The 25,292-nt window shown below is 45.3% G+C and overlaps 1 protein-coding gene across 1 annotated transcript in view; it reads right to left on the bottom strand.

Annotated features, from left to right (window-relative positions):
• LOC138285590 (potassium voltage-gated channel subfamily H member 8-like) overlaps positions 1–25,292 on the bottom strand; it is a 1,338,351-nt gene that overhangs the window by 710,412 nt on the left and 602,647 nt on the right. Inside the window, exon 3 of the mRNA XM_069225730.1 lies at positions 15,461–15,595. Coding sequence (XP_069081831.1) covers positions 15,461–15,595 — 135 coding nt within the window. The remainder of the gene's footprint in view (positions 1–15,460; positions 15,596–25,292) is intronic.

The following is a 25,292-nucleotide window of genomic DNA, read 5'->3' as shown; positions in this document are numbered from 1 at the left end:
GCCTTTCTCCCGTGCCGTATTTTATAAAGTGGCGCTATGCTTGCATTGCCCCACTTTGTAAACCCCTGTGCCACATTATGCCTGCGACAGGCATAATGTGTGCAAGGGGGGCGTTCCGACACAGGGAGGCCCGAAAAAAATGGCGCAGTGAAATTTACAACATTTCACTGCACCATTTTTCTGCCATTTTTAATGCCTGCTCAGAGTAGGCATCAAAATGACGCACCCATTTTAATCAATGGGCCTCCCTGTGCTTTGCTGGACTAGACGCTAGTGCAGCAAACGCCACAATAATGACGCTATTGTCCTAACGACCACCAGGGTGCACTGCATTGTAAATACGATGCAACCATGGTGTTAGGTGGGGCAGGGACAACGCAAGAAAAGTGGTGCATCGACACCGATGTCCCACTTTCTAGTAAATATGTCCCTTAGAGTTTCTAGGTTCTAAAGTCACCAGCCTAGCCCTCTGCAATCACATGTAAATATGTAGGCACTCATGCACATACAGACAACACGCATGTAGAAACCAGGCATACAAGCACACAGCCGCATACAGAAAGCAACCATCCAGTCATATTCAAAACATACTGGATGTTCGGTCGACAGAGTGACGAAAAACCACATTTTTGGAGAGCTAGATGAATGGATGGATAGATAGCCTGCCTCTCTGCAAAAGAAATGACATTCAATTAAAAAAAGGTTCAGTCATCAAACAAGAAAGATACCCATCAGGTTAAACAGATCTTACAAACGTAGGACTAAGATAATATTTTAATCCTCAAGTTACAGAGGCTGCACTGGCTTCTGATAGTAAATCTATCCCTCAGGAAACACAGAGTTTACATGCCAAGGCGTCTGACAGCAGATTTTTTCGGATTACATAGTTGGTACAGCTATGTGAAGCTGACAAAAAAGCTATCCTTAGGTTAGGCAGACCTAACGCGCTCAGGCCTTGCATTACAGATCTCTGCTTCAGGTAACAGAGCTACTACAAGCTCAAGCACCTTAGACCTTAGTTTACGCAGCTCGCGCAGGCTCCGACTTCTGACAGCTGAGATGTTCCTTTTCTTACAGAACTAGATCTCAATAGCACAGCTATCCCAAAGGTCACAGAAATCTTTCAGGTTCAGGTCTGCGTCAGCAGTGCAGGACATATCTACACTAGCACAGAGATGCAGTCAATAAATAATTTATTGTTGAGATAAGAGAACCTCAAGACAGTAGTTTTATTTCCTAGCTCCAACTCTCCTACTCAGAAATCCCCCAGATGACATTCCTCAGTGTAGGATGAAAACATGAAGATTCTTCATGTGGGTTACACAAAACCTACAGCTGAGATGTGAGCAATCCTGTCCCTCAGGCTTCACAGATGTTAAGGGCTAAGGACTCTTAAGAATAGGGTGGCACAGACCTTACAGGTTCAGGCCTTTGACAGCGCAGTTCTCCTACCAACCACACAGATCTAATGATCCAGATCTACGGCAGCAGAGCCAGCCTGCAGGTTTCCAATCTGGGAAAAACCAAACCATCCAGGTGATAAACACCCTAAGAGTGTCTCTAACATAAGGGGGTGTTCGATGAGACAGATATCAAAATACAATTATTGAGTGATGTGAATATTTTGCCAAAAATATTGTTACTACAAAAAGATTGCGTAACAGAATATCAAAGGTAATAATATCTGTTTCGGTTTATAATATCGTTGTTAGGAATATCATTGTTTTCAATATTGTTTACTTTAACAAATATCAATTTTGATTAGTTGAATGTGTTTGGTTAATATAATAATTAAAATGTTAGAATTTTTACTACAACTGTTATTCATTTTTAAATTTGGAATTTTAAGTGTTTCGTTTTTTTTTTTACATTTGATTAGTAATTTGTAACGCAGTAGCAGGTTGTTGGTTTTTTAATGGAGTAAGATGGGAAGTGAATTATAATTAATTTAAATGTAATGCTGATTAGTTTTTATGGTAATTAAATGTTTAACTGAATAATATTTATTATGTAAATAGGTTCATGTCGCCGTCTATTAGCACATTAGATTTGGCCATAGGAACTAATATTCTAGCTATGTGATTACAATTCTTATATTTATTGTGTAGTAGAATGTATACTCATCTCATGACTATTAATTAATCCTGTATGGAAGCCTTCAGGAAGGCACAGTACCTGATTTAGAGTTTGGACGGCAGAGTACAGTCGGTCCAGTTTAGAAATGTCCCCCAGTCCATTGGTCTTCTATGTACTTTGAAGGGTATCATTGTCACATCGGTTCTTTCAAAGTACTAAAAGTTTGGTGGACAGCTGCCGTTTTGATGACTGTCCACCAAACTTTTAACTTTTTTTGATTTTCAAAAACAAGCTCCCAAAGTGGGAGCTTGTTTTTGAAAAACAAAAAACCTAACAGCTCCCACACCCTGGTATCCTTTTCCCATGGTCTTGGGGGTAATAGTTTTTTCCTAACCCTCATTACCATATTTTTCCAGGTGGTGACAGACATGAAAATACATACATTACACTGTGGACCCCAAATAGGGGGGGGCAGTGTTGTGTCCTTCCTCTGATGCCCCCTATTCCATTGATCCACTGGAGGAAGTACTCTGTTGAAGGAGTCAACGGGGGCTCTGTCAATGGAATATTTAAGGTCTGTCCATCTCTAAATGATGTGAGTGGACAACTGTTTGGCAGGCTGGATACTTTGTCAAATTAGCGATTGAGTACAATGCCTACCAAATTCTAAATCAAGGCAATAGTGTCCATTACGGTCTCTCCAGGTCTGACAAACTCTAATAGAATGTCTTTCATGATTACAATGGCTCCTGCCCCCTTCATAATGAGGGTGCTTTAAAGTTCTCTCTTGTGTACTGGGATGTGTTTACATGCATTTGGCCCACCCAATATCTCCTGTGTTTTTGACTTTTCAGATCACAGAGGTGCTTCTCTCGAACTACGGCTGTGTTGGGTCAGTAGATGTGGAGGTGGGGTAATATCTTTATCCTTTTAAGATAATGCGTTTAGCCATTTTTACATTAAGTAGAATAATCTTGGGTTCTGTGATGTATACATTTGTAGTTTTTAACCAAGCTGGGGTTGCTAGTCCCTAAAGTTCTGTAAAATAATCTGCTAAAGTAAATGGGTGTGTAGCAAGGTAGTGAAAGTGGGATGTAATTCATTTGAATGTACAGCCAGCTGCCCGAAGCATTAGGTAAATCACAAATTCAATAACTGATCTAGTTTTGGTGGGGCCACATTATTTAACCCTACGATTTAAGTAAGCCATTAACTGGAGACCTTCTTCAGCATGAGGTTATGTCAATGTTATCTAATGTCTGTGTAGAAAGGATCTCAAACTCTATGTGGGTGAGGTTTTAGTCACCAGAGATGTGTATATCCTCTCCAAGAGGCCTTCACTAAATGTTCTTTAACCCTACCCTAAAAGGGAGTAGTAATCAATGTGAGATGTTGTGTGGTTACCTGCTGGCAACATGTATTAAAGTTGTTTGTGTGGTTGGAGGTAGTAGCATCTTGATGGCATTGTTTATTGCTACATATAGCTATTCTTAGCTGTATTAGTAAATAGCAATACCACCAGTACCATATGTTTGCAGAGAATGCACCTGAAACACAGTAATGGATGCTGCAGATGATTATCGGAGGTGCTTATCACTGACCCTCAAGAGGCACTCTCTCCTTAGAGTGACCACCTGCACTATGATGCTTTGTGGTATATCTGACATTTTGTAGTGAACAGTATAAGCCTGAACAATTCTTGGAACTTATATATGTGCTGTAAGAGGACCATCAAGACAAAATAATGTACTTCACAGATCAAGGTAGAAATTCTGACTGACTTATTTAGCAAGAATTTAGAGAGCCCTAATTATGTGGCAATATAGTACAGCCATCAATTTAAAATGGTGATCACAGCAGACATTCAGTCTGGGTGCACCAGGCATGGAAGATTTCTAAATTGAGATTTTACATTTTCAGATACAGCACTAAGACGCCTGACAGTCTTCACTTGTAGCAGGCATTGATGTATTAAAGCAGGACAGAAGCAAGAGATGAAGGACTACTTTGGCATCAATAATCTCGTTTGTTAATTTTCAACCTATTCCATCAAGTCCCTGATCTCCACCCCTACCAACATTTCCGAACTGCGAATTCCAGAAGATGGTGATCATGCGTACAAAAGTGGAGATCAAAGTGGACATCCTGGGTCTGGATGCTCCTCACCAATTTCTCGATGTAAAGCTGAGGAGACTGGTAAATGAGAGGAGCCTTGAAAAAAGCCACTTTTCAATGAGAAATGCCAATGGCATACAAATGCCGCAAAAGGTGATATGATATCAGTATATAATTGTTAGAATATTCTATGCATACATTTAGCATCCTAAATATTGTTTACAAAAATGTTGCTCCATTGGAATTAATAATAGAAAATCTACACACGGTGGCACAATATTGTTGTAAAATATAGGACACAATATTTATGGTAGATAGTATTTCTGTAGACGATATTCTTAAATACTAAAGAATACCCAGTAGGATGTTGAGGATGACTGTCCCAAAAGTTCCCAACAGCTCCATCAGCAGCCAATCTGAGGTTGTCTCACAGTGCAGTAGGGATCTTAGCCTGGCACAGGAAGTTTCAAAATTGTAGAAGGAAAAGCATCCCAATAGGAACAAAAGATACCAGTACACAGTGTGAGGAGCGTGTGAAAAGTTGGAAGACAGCATGAGGCTCTTGGGGCATAGCCACAGTATTACGATGAGATGACATTGACGAACACTGGCTGACATTGTGAAGAGCTTGGGGAACATGCAGAGTATTACGATGAGATGACCATGAGCCACGCTGACGTACATCATGAAGTGTGGGCGAAGGCCCGCGACCGTAGGAAGCTCAGAGGGCCGGAGCAGAAACCGCTCCGAGACCCCTAGTAAAACGCACCGGATAGGGCGCGAAAACAAGAAATGGCGGGGGGACCGGAAGCGCCCACCCCGCAAAAAAAACACCCTGCCCCACCCCTTCCGGTCCGAGTGCAAATGGGGGCGCAGGACGGAAACGGAAAGGGGGGGCATAGAAAGATAGATTGCCCAATGGGGGCCGAGGCATTTTTTGAACTGACCCCAACAGGCCCCGAGGGCCGAAAGGAGGTTTTAAAAGGAGCTGCCCAGCACAAAACCCCAAGTCATAGCGAGTGCGGCCGGGCAGCAAAGAAGGAGGACAGAACAAAGGACAGCGGGAGCACCGGAAGGAAGACCACCACGAGGGAGCGCCAGATGATCGCTGAGGGATTTCTCTCTACGGGGGACCATCGCCAACGACCAACGGGAGTGCCGGAGGGAGGACCACCACGACCACCACGAGGGAGCACCGGAGGATCTTCGCAGACGTCAGCAGGAGCAAAGAAGACCCGCTCGTAGGCCGGGAGCAGCTGAACCCGGCGAGACACCACCGGAAGCGGCAAGAGCAATGGGCAGCAAGGAAAAAGGACGCCAACCTTACCTGCCGCCACCCAGGGTCCGAGAGCCTGCATGTCCAGGAGCATAGAGGAAGCAGGTACCGAAGGGGGGCCCGGCGTACAGCAGCGCGGCATAAGGGCTGATTAGTTACAAGGAGCACCGCCCCGGCTGCAACCCCGTGCACACCAGGACTGCCGAAAGCGAGCGAGCGTCAAATCCCAGGGGGTCCCAGCACACAGCAACGCGGAATAGGGGCGAATTTGGGTTAAAGGTTAACACCGCCCACTGGCCGCAACTCCGTTACTCACCAAGACCACCGAAAGTGATCGAACGGCAAAGCCAGCACAGACCCCCTCCATCAGGCTTGGGAGAGCGTGCTTTGCGAGGCCAAAGCTTGTAATTTAAAGAAACCGGGTGGGGCAGGGCCACACCCCCATCGCATTTGGAAGCCGGACACCGGCGGCAAGGAAGACATCGAAGGGCAGTTACACAATTATACGCATAAGGAGTTAGGGGACTGTGCAACTCAGCATTGTTTTGTTTAAAAAAAAAAAAAAACAAGGGAAAGGTTTTTGGTTATCCTTAGAGACTTTAAGAAAAAAACATTTGGAGGACAATTCTGCATTGCAAAAAAAAAAAAAAGGGGCTTTTCAAAGGAACTCCACATAAAACTTGACCCCTTCTTAGGCAGGCTGAAGCAAAGGGAGGCGGACAGGGACAGCCCAGTGGGGTGACGCAACCTGGTCCCAGCCAATACGCAAGCCACAAGGAGCAGCCAAGGAACAAGCCTAAGAGAGCAAGCAGCCAGGGACAGCCCGGGAGCGACACGACCTGGCTGCAACCACGAACGCAAACTCGACCGGGGACAGCCCGCTTAGGGCGACCCGTGTAGAGCAACCAACAGTATCAGGGGATAGCCCAGTCAGGGCGATGCGACCCTGTGAGCTGACCTTGGAGCAAGGCAACATGGAAAACCTTGGGGCCAGTGCAGAGCTCGACAGAGGAAATCATCAAAGCAGCAAGAGAAGCGTCGAAAACGCACAGCGACTGGATCCTGCAACAAATCAGAGGTTCAGGAATGAGCGAGGGCCAGACACGAGAGGAGCGCGACAGCAGCAGAACAAACAGCACTGCCCACGATGGCAAGGGTCCACCGAGCGAGGCAAAGAAGCATCAGCGAAATGTAAGCAGAGGTGCCAAAAAAGGGGACAAGAGAGACGCAGACGACCTCCCGGACGCCGGGCCCCAGGACCAAGCAAGAGAGCAAAGGCGAATAATGGTGAGCAAATCAGTATGATTGTCCAATAATGTTTGAAATCAATGGCACCTTTGTTGTTTGCAAAACTTGGGGGAGCGCGCAAACCAAGTGGCCCTGGGGACACACAACCCAGGGAGGACACAGCCCCCAGCGAATCCCGGGGTGAAGGGCCACGGGAAAACAGAGTAGAAGCGCAGTGCAAGCAATGCCCATCACCTAATGGGGGGAGCAGGAGGCGGCTCCCACAAGAGCTAGGGCACTTCCAACCCAAGTATGGGACACAGGCTCAGATAAAAATGCGCACAGGCAGCGCAGCCCATCACCCGACGGTCAGGCCCCAGAGGCATACAAAAGGGGGACACTAGGGAGACCATACATGGTAGCAAGGGCCCCAGGGCTGGCAAGTTTGATTCCACTAGCAGTAAAAGAGCGAATATGGCATAGGGAATTTATGGACATATTCACGCTCCTAGAAATTCAAGTCGAGGGCCTAGACTTGACCACAGTGGATAAGAAAGAAGAAGAAAGGAGAGAGAGAAACAGAGTGAGGAAAGCGAGGAACTTTGACAACTGGCTGGATGCTTTTAGAATTATGGCATGTATAATAGTGGAGAAATTCCCGCATTGTGCAAAAGATCTATGGCTCTATGAGTCCAAAATACACAAGGCTCAGAGGCAATTCACAGGGGATGCATGGCTTGACTATGACAAAGGTTTCAGGTTAAAAATGCAAGCCCACCCAGATATGGAATGGGATGAAGAGGAAGTAGCGGGCTACATGCACAAAATGATGATAGCAAGGGAGGCCAAGAGCTGGGCAAACAAGGGCGAACAGCCCTTTCGCGGGAGCTCACAGAAAGGGAGACACAAGAGGGCAAAGCCTTTCCACAAGAGGCAACATTACACGCTGTGGAAGGGGCCACAGGCTGGGAGGACATCCACAGTAATAAGCTACAAGTTTGAAAAAGACGAGTGTACATGGGGTGCAGTGTGCAAATTCAGACACGTGTGCTCCACATGTGGGGGCGGCCACCCCGCAGCAGAATGTAAGAGGGGGGAGGTAGCAGCCTCAAAAGGGAAAAAGACAAGAAGAAATAGTCGCACCTACACGGTACCCTGGCTGGTGAGAAAAGTGGAGTTGGCGGCATCCCCCATAAATACATACAGTTTGAGGCAACTGGCAAACGATTACGACAACAAACAAGACGCAAGATTATTATGCGAAGGCTTTGAGCAGGGCTTTAAAATACCTTCTACCTTGAGAACGCACAACGCCGAACCAAAGAACCTGCGCTTGGCAAGCGAATACCCTGAAATAGTAAAAGAAAAAATTAAGAAAGAGAAAGAGCTAGGGAGGGTAGAGGGCCCGCTGCAGGGCCGCATCCCGCCCGAACTTATGTCACCCCTAGGAGTGGTCCCCAAAAAAGAGCAAGGCAAATTTAGGCTCATTCATCACCTGTCCTACCCAGAGGGCAAGTCGGTGAATGATGGCATAGACCCGGCCTACTGCGCGGTGGGATACGCGTCAGTGGACGATGCAGTAGACTTATTGCGCACAAAAGGGTGAGGCACGCTGATGGCGAAAGCAGACATTGAATCTGCGTTAAGGCTTCTCCCAGTTCACCCCGAGAGTTACCATCTCCTGGGTTTCAAGTTTGAAGGGAAAACATACTACGACAAGTCCTTGCCCATGGGATGCTCAATTTCCTGCGCATATTTTGAAAAATTCAGCACATTCCTGGAATGGGCACTACACAAACAACACCCAAAGGGAGGAAGCTACACTATTTGGATGACTTTCTATTCGTAGGCCAGCCCAGTGGGCCAGAATGTCAGGATTTGCTAGATTCCTTCCAATCCTTAGCAGTTAAGCTGGGGGTTCCACTAGCAGAGGATAAAACCACAGGTCCGACCACCAAGCTAGTTTTTCTGGGCATAGAGCTGGACTCCATAGCAGGCACATCTAGCATGCCACAAGACAAAGTTAAGGACCTCCAGAAGGACATCAAGGGGTTGCTGGGCAAACAAAAGGCCACACTAGGAGAACTACAAGAGTTAGTAGGAAAAATGAACTTTGCTACAAGAGTCATCCCTGTGGGAAAAGTATTTGCCAGGCGAATCTCTCAGCTGACTAGGGGGCTGGTTAAAAAACACCACCACATCAGGGTAACCCGTGGGGTAAAACAGGACTTGCAGACATGGCAGGCATTCCTAGCAAATTTCAATGGCACCCTGATATGGAGGGAAGGATGGGTGTCAGCCAAACAGATTGAATTGTACACAGATGCAGCAGGTAGCCTAGGCTTTGGGACTCTGCTAAAAGACAAATGGTGCACCAAGAAGTGGCCCGAATCATGGGCAGCATGTGGCCTCACAAAGAACATCACAATACTGGAATTATTCCCCATCGCAGTGGCACTTACAATCTGGCAAGAACAGCTAAGAAACATGAAACTCACACTATGGTCGGATAACCAGGCAGTGGTTCACGCAATCAATAGAGGGGCTTCACAGTGCGCAGTAATATTAAAATTGAGATACATGGTGAAAATGCAGCTTGAAGGCAACCTAGACATAAGGGCAAGGCACGTTCAGGGCACAGTGAACACTAAAGCGGATGCCCTCTCTCGATTACAGATGGGGAAATTCAGAAACCTGGCCCCGGGAGCAGAAAAGGAGATGACGACATTCCCTCCCAGACTGTGGGATCTGGTGGACCTATCCGCATTAATAGAGCACGCCCTGGCACCAAAGACGGCAAGGCGCTATGCAACATGCGCAAGCACGGTGCAGGAGGTGACAGGGCTAAAGTCTTTTGATAATCACGAGGAGGCCCGGAGAGCAGTTGAGAGATTCATACAATGGGCTTTCACGCAGAGGAAAACCAAGTCCTGGGCGCAAGAGCACCTGACAGTGGTTGCACACTTCAGCAAATTAGCAACAGGTAGGGACCCCTCAAACTCACATTACATAAGGGCAGCAATGAGGGGTGGCACAGGCTGGAAGGTCCCACGCGGGACCAGCATTGCCCAATCGAATTCAGCATCCTGAAGCAGCTAGTGGGGGTGCTCAGTAGCATATGTCAGGATAGTTTTGAAAGTGCGCTTTTTCAAGGCAACATTCACAGTAGCATTCTTCGGGGCCTTTAGAATAAGCGAGCTAGTGGCCCCGGCTAGAAACGGGCACACAGACACAGGCATCCAGAAGCAAGATATCCAGATAAGTCCAGGAAACATGCAGATCCTGCTAAAGAGATCTAAAACCGATCAGCTAGGAAAAGGGGCAAAGGTAGAGCTAAAATGCCTGGATGACCGCGAGGTATGTCCAGTTTGCAGTGTGCAGGAGCTATTAAAAATAAGCCCAGAGGGACAAGGGGCACTTCTGAGACACAAGAATGGGGACTGCTTGAGCATATTCCAGTTTAAAGCAGTCCTCAGAAGGGCACTGACCAGTGTGGGGCTCCCAGCAAGCAAATTTGGCACCCACTCCTTCAGGATAGGGGCGGCAACCACAGCAGCGCATCATGGCATGCCGGCGGAAGGCATAAAAGCGATTGGGTGGTGGAGCTCCAACGCCTACAAAGGTTACATCAGAAGGCAACATAGAGAAGAACAGAACAACTACACAGCAAACCCTCACTGTCCCCCCTTCCACATGCAGGTGATCACAGAACAGCATGGGTGATCAGGCACTCTTTCATACACAGAACCCAAACCTGGTGGGAGTCAGGTGGCCCCATGAGGGGTCAACGCCCGCAACGGACAAATATAAAATGGTTCGGGTTCCCGGGCATGAAATGGGAACATTTCCAGGACAGACTAAGAGACATCCTAGCCACCCAACTCACAGAACTAGACGGGGTGATCATACACCTGGGGGGCTACGACATGGCACAACCAGGTAGGAGATTTTTGTTGGAAAGCGTTAGGGTGAACCTCACGGCAACAGCAAGGTGCCTGGGCAGCGCCGCAATGATTTGGTCAGAAATCATTCCCAGACAGAAGTGGAGAGGGGCCCATTCAGCGGGGGCATTGGATAAGTCACGTAAAAAATGTAATGTTGCAGCAAAGAATTCTGCGTTCAAAACTGATGGGAGAGCATCAGACATGGTCTTATCAATCTGCAAATACCGGAATACTTTGGCAAAGATGGGGTACACCTGTCCCGTCAGGGGACGGAGGTCTTCTGGAATAACCTATGGGCAGCTTTGCAGCTAGCAGGCTGCGAATAAATCGGACAGAGAGTGGGGAGCCGCCTTTGAGCAGTAACCCAAAGGCGGCGTGGCGGAAAGGAGAGTTAAAGAACAACAAAGACCACACCCAACGCAGTGGGGTGGCAGGGCTACTTACCTTCGGATGCCTCACGGCAGGGTAGGGCAGTCGGGGGAGGTACTCGGAAACACTGCACTCGCAGCCCAGGTCCGCCGGAGAGGTGGACACAAGGACTAAACAAGGTAGCGAGTTAAGCCTAAAAGGAAATGAGTACCCTCTTACATAAAAAGGAATAACGGCAAAGGACCAAAACGCGACACTGATTGAAAGCAAATGAGTGAAGGGCATGTAACAGGAAAATTGTCATCAAGCAGAAGGTTGTTAAGCTACGAAGCGATGTATCACAAAAACGCGTTATTGACAACCTCTAATTGCTTATAACAATGTTACAACATAATGATTTATGACCCTCATAAAAGCAGGGCAGACATGCTGTAAACCAACGCTTAATAAAACTGTGGCCAACATTTTCCAAACAAATAACTGACTGTTGTATTGTATAAGCATTGCGGGAATGGGCCGAATGGAGGGGTTTCTTTGGTGCATGCACAGTATTATGGTGCAATGAACACGAGGCACGCGTGCAGAGTGGTGAGCTTGGGGCACCTGCAGACTATTAAGGTGAGGTGACAATGAGGCACACTGGCATGCAGCCTGGAGAGTTTGGGGCAAATGCACAGAATTAGAGTTAGATCATGACGAGGCACATTGGAAGACAGTGTGAGGCGCTTTGGACACATTCTCAGTACTAGGATAAGATGATCACGACACACACTGGCAGACAGCGGGAGAGCCTGGGGCACTTGATTAAAGTCGGGGGAAAGTGTTGCAGATTGATAGGCAGTGAGGAGAACGTGGGGCAAATAGGAGAGACAGAGTGAGGAGTCTGTGGCACATTAGGAGACAGTGCGGACAACTCGGGTCCCTGTAAAATATTGCACTGAGGCAAATATAGTGCCACATTGACGGATGGATTTTGCCAGGCGCCCTGGGGGGCTGGAGTGCCTGATGAGACAGTCAGGAGCATGCCTCTCTATGTAACCTCATGATGTAGACTTTGTTGATTCTCTCCTCGTGCCTCTTGGCGATCTTTCCATTTTTATTCAAAGGTCACTGCTTGGTAATTCATACCTCTTATACCCGTTTAAGCTTTTGTAAATATGTATTTCTGTCCTACTTGCGGCAACTTTGTTCTCTACAGCTCATTGCCTCTCATGATGTAATGCATAGTCGTTTCTGTATTCGATTGTAATATGGATATACTGTACTCAGTTACTGAGGTGCCTTCAGACTGTCTTCCCAAGGTATTGAAACACAAGCCCCCGGGGGCAGTGGGGGCGATGCTACTGACAATATGCACTATATTAAAAGTATACTGCATCACTTGATATATTTTTACCCTTCTCACACCTTATAGCATAGGGGCATCACTAGTTGATAGTGCGACGGCATGAAAAAACAAATGTATATAAATCGACCCTTCACAAACAACAGCCCACACAACACGTGGAGGCACAACAATACCAAAAAACGAATTTATACGAAGGAATAGGGCGGCTGATTGGCCATTCCACAAATGCACTAAAAGAGCAAAGAATTTCAGTTAAGTAAACACTTTTAGGAAAAGAAAAATCCAAGGCTTGTTCTCTCAGTTCCTCCCGCAGGACGTGCCCAGGAGTCCAACTTGCTCTGTAAATAAAATTACAAATACCAACAACCCGACATTTTAGCGAGGCGCGTTTCCATCTCCTCGCTCAGCAGTCAGCGGGGCCGGCTTTTGTGCTTGTCTGCCTATCTTTCTGACTTATTGATTATAAGATGTTTTTATTCTACCGCTCATGGGACCCTCATCGACGCTTGAAATGTCGAAGCTCGGCGGGGCTTGTGAGCTGCTGTGCTTGCGTTTGCACCTGGTGAACCCAACCTATCCCTCCATGTCCAGTACGACTACAGTCTGATCAGAGAACAACCGGTGTTTCGAGACACGGAGATTTCACATATTAGCTTTTTGAAACCCCGTAGAGCTTAGGCACAGGCATGGATGGTGGCTTCATTGCCAGCTTAGACATACAGTTACCTGAAAGGCACGAGTCCGAACCCCAGCACAGCTGGCTCAGCCTTCCATCCTTCTGAGGTTAGTAAAATGAGCGTCATTAAACTGAGCAGCCGTACCACCTGTTATTTACAGTGCATAGACACTGCCTATCTATTGTATGAAACAATACATAAAAACAAGTTAATGTGATGTCTTTGTATCTGCTCCAGTCTTTATAGCCCTTCAGAAACGCTGAGACATCTATTGCTCTGGTGTCCGGGACCACCTCACAAAAGGACTCCTGAGCACCAGGCGTGCCTGCCTGCTAGCCTGCCGCTACCACGGCAAAAGGAGACACTTGTGTGAACCGCTCTCCAGTGGTGTAATGAAGCTTTATGGCCCCCCTGAAAAATACATAGAGGGGGCCCTTCCATGCTCTGGACCCAGTGAGGAGATCTTAGGCAAAGGGCCTGCTGCCCGTGCAGAGTGCGGGAGGAGGTCCCCTGGCGTTCTGCCCCCCCAGCACCATGAGGGCTGTTGTTACACCACTGCCGCTCTCCCGCTGGTCTTGTTCCACTCAGATGGTATACTGTATTTTCATTGATTTCAAATCTTCAGTTACCATTCCTACCTAAAATCTTAAAGAAAACCATCAATCATCTATTTCAGCGCCTTTCTTGGCGACTGCCACTCAGGCAGACCCAAGCCCAGAGCACTAAACCTGGCTTCATATGTGACCTTGATGCAATGCAAAGGATGTCTGACTCCGTGGACTAGAAACAGTTCCCCCCTTGACCTGTTAGTCACAGTTAAATCCAGTGTCTGCACCATCCAGTTTCAGAACCTACAACATGCAGTCAGTTGGGAGTGGTAGAAGAAGTACTGACTTATTTACAATAGTGACTTCAAGGCAGATGGTGGGCGAGAATCAGGATCCTCTCTGATTCCTAAGGAGCCTCCACTTACATACGAGGTTCACTAGGACTCTGCCTTGTACCCCATAATCTTGAAGACTTTGCACACCCCACTCATGTTGTCAGGGGTGGATTTTATGGCCTAGCCGGACCCTGTAAGCAAGCAGCACTCATCTCTCCCAAGTAACTAGGTGACTAGGAGACAATGGATGTGCAACAAGTAACCCACTTCCTAAAAGTGATCTAAAAATGTATACTTTCAAACTAGCTCCAGCAGAATGACACAGACACATGGTATTTGTTAATTTATCCAAAGCCAATCTATCAAGGACCGCTGTCCTCTTCTCCAACTTCTGCCAATACTCAAGACAACCGAAAATCGAGTCCATTGTGTACACCAGGAAACCCTGAAGTTCTTAATTTAGTAACTTTAGACTGAGGAGTATGTGAATGGCTCCATCCACACTGCCCTTAAAATCCCCCATTTTCTTACGTCTCGAGTACTACAACCTACTCTTAATGAGCTTCAGAGAATTTGACCTCCAACTGCCAGTATGATTTCTGACTTGGGATGCCAGGAGCTGAGCACACCTACACTGGCCGTCATCTTATGTTGAACATCATTAGAAAGCAGGCGCCTTACTCATCCACAAAACCATATAAAATTACAAAATATTTAACAAGTTAATGAATCACACTTTGTAAAACGTTCCTTAATTGTGGCACCACTGTGATGCTAATTATAATTCCGAAAGGCGCAGAGTGCTCAAAGCTGGTCCACAAAAGTTGTTGCCCTCCTCCTGTGGAACGCTGTTCTGCCAAAGCACAGGGAATTTAATTATCATTTCCTTCAGGAATTTAGGAAAAGTCATAAAGGTCACCTTTGCTTAATGGTCGCGTCTGTTATACACAGTACTCCTGGCAAAATAACGCAGGCACATCTCAAACACACAAAACCAACGTGGAAAGTACCGACCAAAGCCATGCAAATTATATGTAAATATGATCGTGTATCCATTCTAAATACCGGACAGTGATACCTGCTTAGCTAGTGCTAAGTACATTGTAAATGAACAATAATTAGAAAGTGCTTGGTTCTGCGGTGCTTTGATTTATGGGAGAGTGGTGATAAATTTGAGAAACATTTGTTCAAAACGAAGTCTTTTACAACCCACTGTTTCTGCTGGCGCCTTGAATCTTCGGTCGAGGTTCTTTGATAAAATGCTGCATGGGACTTAGTACATATATGATTAGGTCGAATATTTATTTTCGTACTGCAAATTCCAGTGTGCAAGACCTTCTGTTGTAGAACCAACTGATCTGCAGAAGCTCCACTCCCGCTGATAGTTGCACCATAGCACCCTATGCCTACACATGGCACTCTACAACTCACAGATGTATTAAAGAGTACACACATTACAGTGACCATTTCATATCTTCTACTCCCCATATCTTTGAAATTTTATGGCAGAAAGTAAAGCGCCTTCACCTCTGTTCATCCTCTTACCTGTGGGCTTGGTGCTTTCCGGAGACTGCTTGTTCTTGGTGGCCGATATATCCTTGTGGGAAGCCAAGAACAGAACTACTTCTCCCTTCTCGTTCTTTATCGGGACAATGTCCAAAAGGCACCAGAAGGACGCGCCTGTGGGAGATGGAGGAAGACAAGGGTCAGTCAAGCAGACCACACGTGAGCACGCTTTATGGAATGAAATGCTACTGAATCAATAGGTGATGTTTCAATGGTACTTTCATAGAACAGTCATTTTTCCAGTTCCCAATAACTGCTGCCCTTGATCAATCTAATAAACATTCACACATTGACAGGTTTGACAGCCCAACACTATATTTTAAGATGTCAATACAATACGTTCTAAACATATACTGGGGGTACCAGAAATATGATTTGCCATGGATATGCTTTGCTGTATATGTACCAAAAATAAAAAAAGTGACAAGCAAATAAAATGAAGCTTTTCCTTCACCTAGTCATCTCCTGGGGTAGGGATCGCTAGCTCTAAAGTGCCACAGGAGCACCATTATGCTTTCGATTTATGGCTGTGGGGATCTCTCTAATGAAAGTGCATTACTGTTGAAAGACAGATTGGTTACCATGTTGGCGCAGCCTGTTCAGAATTCTCCACTACTTTCCAGAAACAACCCTCCAAAGCAGGGGTTGTGCAAAACACAAATATATCTGATGTGCAAGGATTCTTCCCCCTGTTTGTAAGGGACATTTGAACAATTTCCATCACTGAATCACCATGCTGTGCATGGAGCTCCCAAGAGGAAAAAAACACTGACAAACGTCCACTCTCCATACGGTGTGGTGACCATTCTGCAACCTGGAAAGGTCCAATGGTAAATGGGCTGCCAGGTCAGTTTCCACCAGTAAAATGACTTAGGCTCTGCAGGTAGAAACCCAACAGTTCCCACACTTCTAAATGGGGCGGGGGGCAAGCAAGTTAGGGAGGATGTGCGCACCAACAATTTATGGCAGTGCACCTGCTCCGCAAAACTCAAAATGACCCCTTTAAACTCCTCATGCAAACTCATGTCACTTTACCTTTTATTGGCTTATCACCCCCACAGAGACTGTAGTAGGGGTAATGAGAGCCTGGCATTTCTATAGATTATAGAAGATTGCCAAACACCTGCTACATATATAAATATGTGGCTTGTGTAAATATGCTTCCAACACACTTCCAGAAGTGGTGTGCTGTCCTCACTACAATATCAAGTGGTGACTGAGCAGTCCTTTGGATCATTGTGGTACACGTCATGCAAGATTACTTTAGCCTGACTTGATGGGCGATCAGGCTAAGTGCTTGGTCATCAGTAGCATTTACTGAAGGCTGACTGAAAACCACACAGGGTCTTAGTAAATGACACTTGAATTCTAGTGAAAACAAGCAGATCAATTAACTCGGTTGTAACAATTTGCGCAAATCGTGGTTTCCCCCAACCAACCTGTACAAAATTAATATCACATTTATTTACAGTATTTAACATCATTTGGTCACAATTAATATTTAAATTCTACAGGAAATTAACTATCGAGAGCTGAAAGAAGAACGACATCCAATCCTTCCCAAATAACATCTTACCCCCTTCCATGCCACAGTGCAAGCCCCTGACCTTTCTTATTCTGACCACACCTTTACCATATGTACCGACTTATCAGTACTACCTCACGCCTCCTTAAATCCATCCCCGACAATGCAGCATGCATGGAATAGGAAATGGAACGCTTGCCTACATCCCTCCTCCCTCTAGTGGCCCCACTCCAAGTATCCTTGCTTTATGTACTTCATTGATACCAGGGAAGCCGATAAAGCAAGCTACGTAAATTCTGGAAAAAAAAAAAAAAAAATCAAACAATCTTGTACCGAGTGATCCACATTCTGTAAAAACATGCTGCTGAGCTGGTAAACAGATGTGATTTTCATGACGTAAACCCATTTTACTTCACAGATAAGGAACATCATTCATACTTTTGAGTAAAGAGGAGAAAATACAATTATATTGACTTAAGAAATGTGCAAGTCAGGAGGGCTCACAAAACATGCAGAAAATCAATGTTACAAAACCAATTTTGTTATTCAAAGAGGGTAACAATAAGTAAAAGGAGGAGCTATGGGACCTCGAAATATGCTCCTATTCTTCTAAAACTGGTATAAAGCAAGGAAAAGTTGCAGACAAGTGCGGTGAAGGCAGATTCTACAAAACAGTCTTTCTTTAAAATCCTTCTTCACAAACATTCCACTCATTTGAAGAAGCACAGTGTGTATCCAAATTGATCAGGCCATCTAGAGTTGAATGGGATTTTCAAAGTAAGAATGGTCCGTTCCTGAAACCACGAAGTCTCAACCGGTGATTCCATGAATTACAGAAAGATGTCTTCAGAAATATGGTGCGGTTAGACCTGGCATCCTTAGCGTGGTTTTTCCATAGCTTTTTGCCTTCAACTCTCCTGTTTTTCTTAATTTTGCTGACTTTTGGACTTTGTACACATTACCATTGCTAACCAGCCCTAAAGTTATGTGCTCTCTCCATAAAACATAGTAGAATTGTCTTACACCCAACTGGCCTAGTTAAGTGAGTTGAAAATCCTTGATAAAGTGGTACTACAGATGCCCAGCACCTGTAAATGAAATACTCCTAGTGGGCTTGTAGCACTGCTTGTGCCACCTTCTTATCTAGTACTTTAAGTAAACATATCTACAAACAGATATAAAAATTGGACCCTTAGACCCAACTCTTCAGTACACATCTGCACCTGTAGACTCTGTCAGAAAGAAGGACTGTTGCGCTGCTGAACGGACCGACACTCTGCTGGACTGCTGCTCTTAAGGACTGCTGGACTGCTGTGCTGCCAGGCTGCCCTCTTGCCTGAGTGAGGAGGACTGGACCTGCATTCTCTGAAACCAGGACCCAAGAGCGACTCCAAGATTACTAGGCTGGCCTTCTGATCAGAAGCCTCAGGGACATAACAGGCTTCCAACCACCTTGAACCCAGCAACAGGACTGTCATCTGTGAGTCCTGCCCTCCCAAGTGGTGTCACCCCAGTCCTAGACCCTTTGAAGTGGGCCTGAAGGTGCTCTGCCAGCCTATCTGTAGATCAAGCAGAACTGATGAATCTCCTCTGTGGCACTTCTCATGCAGAACAGGTGCATCACCTTTACTGCTCGAGGCATCACCCTCAGAACCAGCGCATCACATGATCTACAACTTGCTCACTGACACACAACCTGACTTACTATTCATAATGGAATCATGGTTGGGAGATGACATGGCCCCAGTATTGCATGAAGCCATTCCTCCAGGCTATCAAACCATCACACAAAACCATATAGGCAAAAGAGGAGGTGGACTAGCTAATATATTCAAACAAGCAAAAAATTTCAGAAAAACAAACATTTCCAAACAAGGTTGTGAGGCCCTCCTCGCCAGATGCAATCCTACAGCAAATTCCTCCTGTAGCTTTCTACTCCTTTACAGATCTCCACCTAATAATTGAACATTCCCAGACAGTTTTCTAGACACAGTCTCAAACCTTCTAACATTATACTCAAACACATTCTTGGGGACATAAACATTTGGTTTGACAAACCCAATATGCCCCATCCAAAAGCTATCACCACTGGCCTAGTCACATTGAACCTAAATCAGATTGTACACAAACCTTCACACATCGCTGGACACAACCTACATGTCATTTTTGCAAACCCTGAACTAGTTTCTGTTCAAAGCATCACTCCAATCACATTGTCAGACCACCATTTGGTAACTTTCCAACATAAACCACCACAAATCAACACACCCCATAGCACCTTACATTTAACAAATGTATATTTACTCACAGAGAAATAAATATATGTGCATATGCGTGTATGTGCATGTTTGTATATGTGAGTGTGTAGATCTAGATATCTATTTGTTTATACTATTCTATGCTTACCATGTTCATAGATCATTGCATAGCCCCCTAAATACATTGTTTTAGTAGATGCTTATGAATCCCTGCTTTCTTTTGTATAGCACAATGAGCAAATGTTATCCTAACTATTAACAGCAAATATTTCACTATTGAAAAATTGAGGAAATATACATGAATGTTAGAAAAGTACAAATTAAGATCAAATATTAAAAATCTTTAAACCATGTGCTTATACAACACAACTTTACTTCTCATATTATCATACCATTATTAAATTCCTTGCACATATAATTACTTACTATGTATTTACATATCCATTACTCTAGTCCTACTGTACTAGAGAAAAAATAAATAAAAAGAAATACAATTAAATAAATACATTAAAAAACAAATACAAAATTACAATTTACTCTTTCATAAGCTTTACTCTGTCTCCCCATCACCCTAGGTCTCCATCAATCTATCCTCCATCCCCACTCTGATTCATCCCAACCCATTCGACTACTTTGATCTCCAAAATAACCCTGCCTAAGCTCTTCCCTCCTCTACCGCTCCTGGCTCACCCACACCTCAGTTTTCTTCTACGATCTCCCAAACAACCCTACTAAATTCTCCCTCACTTATCTCACCTTTGACTCACCCAAAACTCCTTCTGCTTCTATGATCTCCCTAAGCCCTTTCCACAGACTCTTCCCTCCTCCATCTCTCCTTTACTCCTTCCAAGCCTCAACCTATTAAAATAAACTCCCAATTAACACTTCTGGATTCTTCTCTCCTTCATCCCTCCATTATGCTAGTCAATCCAACTAACAAACTCACATATCCTCCGCTCAAATTAACTCATACTAATACTGTACTCATATTTCCTGATACTAATCCACCACTAATTCCTCTTGGGTTCCAGAGTAACGTGCTACTCGCCGAAAAGCACTTCAACACCTCGTCAGGGGTAGTAAGCACTATGTAAATACAATTACAATATTGGCCCCGGGGACCCCATCCCCTGGGTCCTAGGTACTTCCTCCTGGGTGCCCCGGCCCTACTCAGGGCACTCAGTGTGCACTGTTGTTGACCGCACGGGGAAGCTCAATTCCCCCACTGTCTCATTGCTACTGCATGCAGGGAGCATCAAGAAATGCAGTTCCTGTTTGTGACAAATTGTTTCTTCTGTTTTCCTGAAAACAGATGAAGTCTGCTTCCAGCAAGCGGGAGCAGTTTTCTAGCTCCCACCCACTGGGAACTGTTTGCTTTCGCTTGGTGGAAGCTGTAATAGCTCCTGCCAAGCAATAGCAAAGTACTATTTCCGAGAGTGGGCACATCGGGACATAGGGAGCCAGCCTTGGGGTGGGGGGGGGGGGGAGGGATAGCAGTTCCCAGGACCATTAATGGCTCCAGGAGAGTGGCCATCATCCTTTTTTTTTTTTTTGAGGGCCAGCCCAGGGAAGAAGTCGTCCCCAGTGCTGAATATGGCCCAGCAGGTGGTGGCCCCTGGGGCCCTATTAGGCAAAGGAGGGGGGCCTGTATGGCCCCTCTCATATTTCTAAGCCAAGCCCAAGGGAGGTGGTGGTCCTTGGGACTTAAGGGTCTTAGGAGAGAAGACCCTTCTCCAATAAAATGCCTCTTTGGCCTGCTCAAGGGAGAAGGCAGTTCCTGGGGCCAAGACAAGACATAGGCAGGGGGGCCATGTGCCCCCCTCTCCTCGAAACATATATTAATGTTTGCCCCTGGGACCTGGCCCACCCGGGGCTCAACTTTAAACAAGCACAGGAGACCAAGCTGTTTTTTTTTTTTTTTTTGTAAATTTTCTCTGGATCCTCCACAATTTTTGAAGGAAAACTTTTTAAAATATGCTTTTTGGCCCTGGCAGGGATCCCTGGGCACCCCACCACCAAGCCTAGAGGGTTGGGGTATTCCTTCCCTGCCCCATTCTCTTTTTTAAGAACTGATTTTTGGAACTCGTCCAAGTCCCAGTCCCAGTCCCAAATGACTGCCACCAGTTTCTGTTTGAAAATCAGATATCAGGATGAGATCTGTCAGATCCAAGGAGGATATGCACCCTTAGATATATAATTTTTTTTTTCTTTAATTCCTCTAACATTACTGAATGGATTTACACCAAATCAGAAAAAATGGCTCTTTCTGGACCAAGAGCTAGCTTTCTGCTCAATTTGGTGTTGTTCCATCCAGCAGTTCTGGCTGCAGTCGTGTTTGAAACTTCAAGGGGAAAACGTGTTTTGGGACCCTCTTTTTCTTAGCCCCCACTTGAGGAATCACCCCGAAACTTTCAAGACAGCAGTAGAAGTGAGTGGCATACTAGTTTTGAAACTAGGTCCTAACTGTAACTACCTACTATTATATATATATATATATCTCACCTACAGGCTGTCGCCAGTAGGTAGTTACAGTTAGGACCATGTTTCCATAGGAAAAGCATTTTTTGATTTGCCTATATCTTTGGCATCATTTGACAAGACTTCACACATTTAAAAAAAAAAAATCTGTGCATGTGATTCTTGTTGCACATGGAAAGTTTTGGGGTTATGTGTCAAGCGGGGGCTGAGGAAAAGAGGGCTAAAAAAGGTGTGTTTCCGATGTTAATTCCCACAGGAGTTTTGAACAAGACTACAGCCCGAACCCCTGGACAGAATTCCACCAAATTTGGCAGAAAGCTAGCAACTGGTGCGCAGAGCATGTGTTTTCTTATTTCATGTAAATCCATTCAGTAGTTTTCAAGCTATTAAAGGAAAACCAAATTTGTATATCTGGGCGGAGCCTAAGCACAGATCTCGTGGTGAGATCGGATTGGCTGTCAGCACTTCAGCCAGAAAGTGATGGCAGCCATCTTGGGACCAATATACATGATAGCACTCCAATGAAATGGATTGTAGTGGAAGGCAGGTTTTGCAGGTCACAAAAAGGGGAACGTATAAAGGGTGATAACAAATTTTAATTACAATAGAAATAATTTGTTGATGGTACCATACTGTTAGAAATGGGGTCTCTAGTTGGCAGAGGTATACACCCTTGTCCAAATAGGGACCACAATCCTAGTCAGGGTAAGTCACACACACTCCAGATTATTCTTTGCCCACCCTCTGGTAGCTTGGCACTGGGCAGTCAGGCACTTGGAAGGCAACGTGTAAAGTATTTGTGCAATAAATCATACAGTAACACAGTGAAAACACCACAAAAAATACCACACAGGTTTAGAAAAATATATGATATTTACCTGGTTACAATAAGGTCAAAACAATAAAGATTCAATAAGCACAAGTGAGATCACTTTTGCAGGATTAAAAAGAGTCTTAAATGTTAGAAATCAACAGTTGTCTCTTGTTTACACAAAGTACCTGTCTTGCGTAAAAAATAGCACGCACTGAGACCGCAGGGGAGGAGATGCGTGGAAAAATAGGGGGGGTGTCGGATTGTTCGACATGGCACAGACTATGCGTCATTTCTTTCCAGGTTGCAAGGGGCTTTGCGTCAATTTCCGGCGCGCAGTCTTGGTTCCTCATTGAGATAGAGGGATCTTTTTGACATCCAGGGACGATGCATGGAAATCCTGCGTGCGCAGGATGAAGTCATAGGCATTGCATCGATCTGGTATGGCAATGCGTTGAACTTTCTGTCGCACAGCAGGTGTGGCATCTATTCTTCACTCGGTGTGTAGGGCTGTGTCGTTCCTCTTCAGTTGAGCATTGATCCGGTAGGGCTGTGCGTCGAATTTCTAGCCGCAAAGCAGGCACTGCGTTGATTCCTCACTTGGGAAGTTGCACTGCGTTGTTCCAGTTTGGCTTTGCATCATTTCCGGCAGGCTGTGCGTCGATTTCCAGCGCACAAGGAGTTGAAGAGATGAAGTCTTTTTGGCTTGAGACTTCAGAAAACAGGAGGCAAGCTCAATCCAAGCCCTTGGAGAGCACTTCTCAGCAAAGTCAGAGGGCAGCAAGGCAACAGCAGGGCAGCAGTCCTTCTCAGCAAAGCATTCCAGACAAGTCCTTTAGTCAGCCTGGCAGTTCCTCTTGACAAGTTGCAGGGTCAGGTCCATAAGTGTCTGATTTGGTGGGGTCAGAGACCCAGTGTACATACCCCAAAATGCCTTTGAATTGGGAGAGACTTCAAAGAGTGGTTTTGAAGTGCAGAAGGTCCCCTTTCTGTACAGGTCTGTCTGCCAGGGTCCCAATAGGGGGTTTAGCAGTCCATTGTGTGAGGGCAAGCCACTAGCCTTTGAAATGTGAGTGTCAGGCCCTCCACCCTTCCAGCCCAGGAAGACCCATTCAGTATGCAGATGAGTGCAGATGTGACTGAGTATCCTGTGTTTGTGGTTGTCTGTGTAAAATGCAGAAGGAAGCTGTCAACCAGCCTAGACCAGACGTTGATTGGAGACAGGCTATAAGGCGCAGAGGGAATTTAAGTGAAGAGAAATGCTCACTTTCTATAAGTGGCAATTCTAAAATAGTAATATAAAATCCAACCTCACCAATAAGCAGGATTCTCTATTACCATTCTGGCCATACTAAATATGACCTGATTACCCCTTTCTGATCTGAATCTTCCACTCAAACAGTATATGAGGGTATCCCTAATGCTATCCTATGAAAGGAGCAGGCCTCCCAGTAGTGGAAAACTAATTTAGGAGCTTTTCACTACCAGGACATATAAAACACATGTACATGTCCTGCCTTTTACCTACATAGCACCCTGCCTTATGGGTTACTTAGGGCCTACCTTAGGGGTGACTTAATATGCAGAAAAGGGGGAGTTTAAGGCTTGGCAAGTACTTTTAAATGTCAAGTTGAAGTGGCAGTGAAACTGCACACACAGGCCTTGCAATGGCAGGGCTGAGACATGGTTAAATGACTACTTATGTGGGTGGCACAGCCAGTGCTGCAGACCCACTTGTAGCATCCAATTTACAGGTCCTGGGCACATGTAGTGCACTTTACTAGTGACTTATAAGTAAATCAAATAGGCCAATTGGGAATGAACCAATGTTACGATGTTTAAGGGGGAGAGCTTATGCACTTTAGCACTGGATAGCAGTGGTAAAGTGTGCAGAGTCCTAAAACCAGCAAAAACAGTGACAAAAAAGTGGAGGGAGGCAGGCAAAAAGTTGGGGGATGACCACCCTAAAGCTGTCAGATCTAACACATACTCATTTTAGGAATTGTGGTGTGCTGTAAGGTGATTTCACCCTGCTGGAATTTCATAAATCATGTTTGAGAGAACACGGTTTTCTCATAATTTTCCCATAGAGGTGATGGAAGGTGCTCCATAAGGTAAAATTGAGAGCATTAAGGTAATTATAACTCACGCTCCGACCATGCACAGTTTTTTTGTCCAAGACGGCAAATATTACATTGATATTATCAATGATGTTATCAAAGATGTCATGAGTGTCATAATTTGTGGGGAGCGGTGCATGGCAAAGGTGCAAGTTATAGTTACCTTAGGGCATGAGTTATAGTTACTTGGGATAACGCTAACAGGTGAATTTCTATGGTTTTACAAGTTTAAAATGTGAGCCTAACTAAATCGTCCCTGTAACCTTTGGCTTTTTAAGTGAATTTCTGTGTTTTTAAAATTCTATTTCCTAACTATAACATACCTGTAACCTTTGGTTTGTTCAGTGAATTTCTATGTGTTTTTTTAACGTAAAGTAATTTGTCATTACTATACGTTAATCTAATCATCGCCAGTGGGCAGGCCATGTGGTCAACCCACTAAAACCACTCAACCTTGTGCCACTCATGGCCAAAGGCCGTGCATGATGGGGAGTCCCTGCGGCCAACCCCCGTAACCCACTGAGTGAGTCTGTGGATGGATACATGAGCTTCGGAGTGTGTCTATGAGTGGGTGCATGAGTGTCTGAGGATGTCTGAAAGTGGGTGTATGATTCACTGA

Source organism: Pleurodeles waltl, chromosome 3_1 (assembly GCF_031143425.1).
Source record: "Pleurodeles waltl isolate 20211129_DDA chromosome 3_1, aPleWal1.hap1.20221129, whole genome shotgun sequence".
NCBI classification, from domain to species: Eukaryota; Metazoa; Chordata; class Amphibia; order Caudata; family Salamandridae; genus Pleurodeles; species Pleurodeles waltl.
The sequence above is the reverse complement of the archived record's forward strand: the minus strand, read 5'-3'. Positions and strand labels throughout refer to the sequence as shown.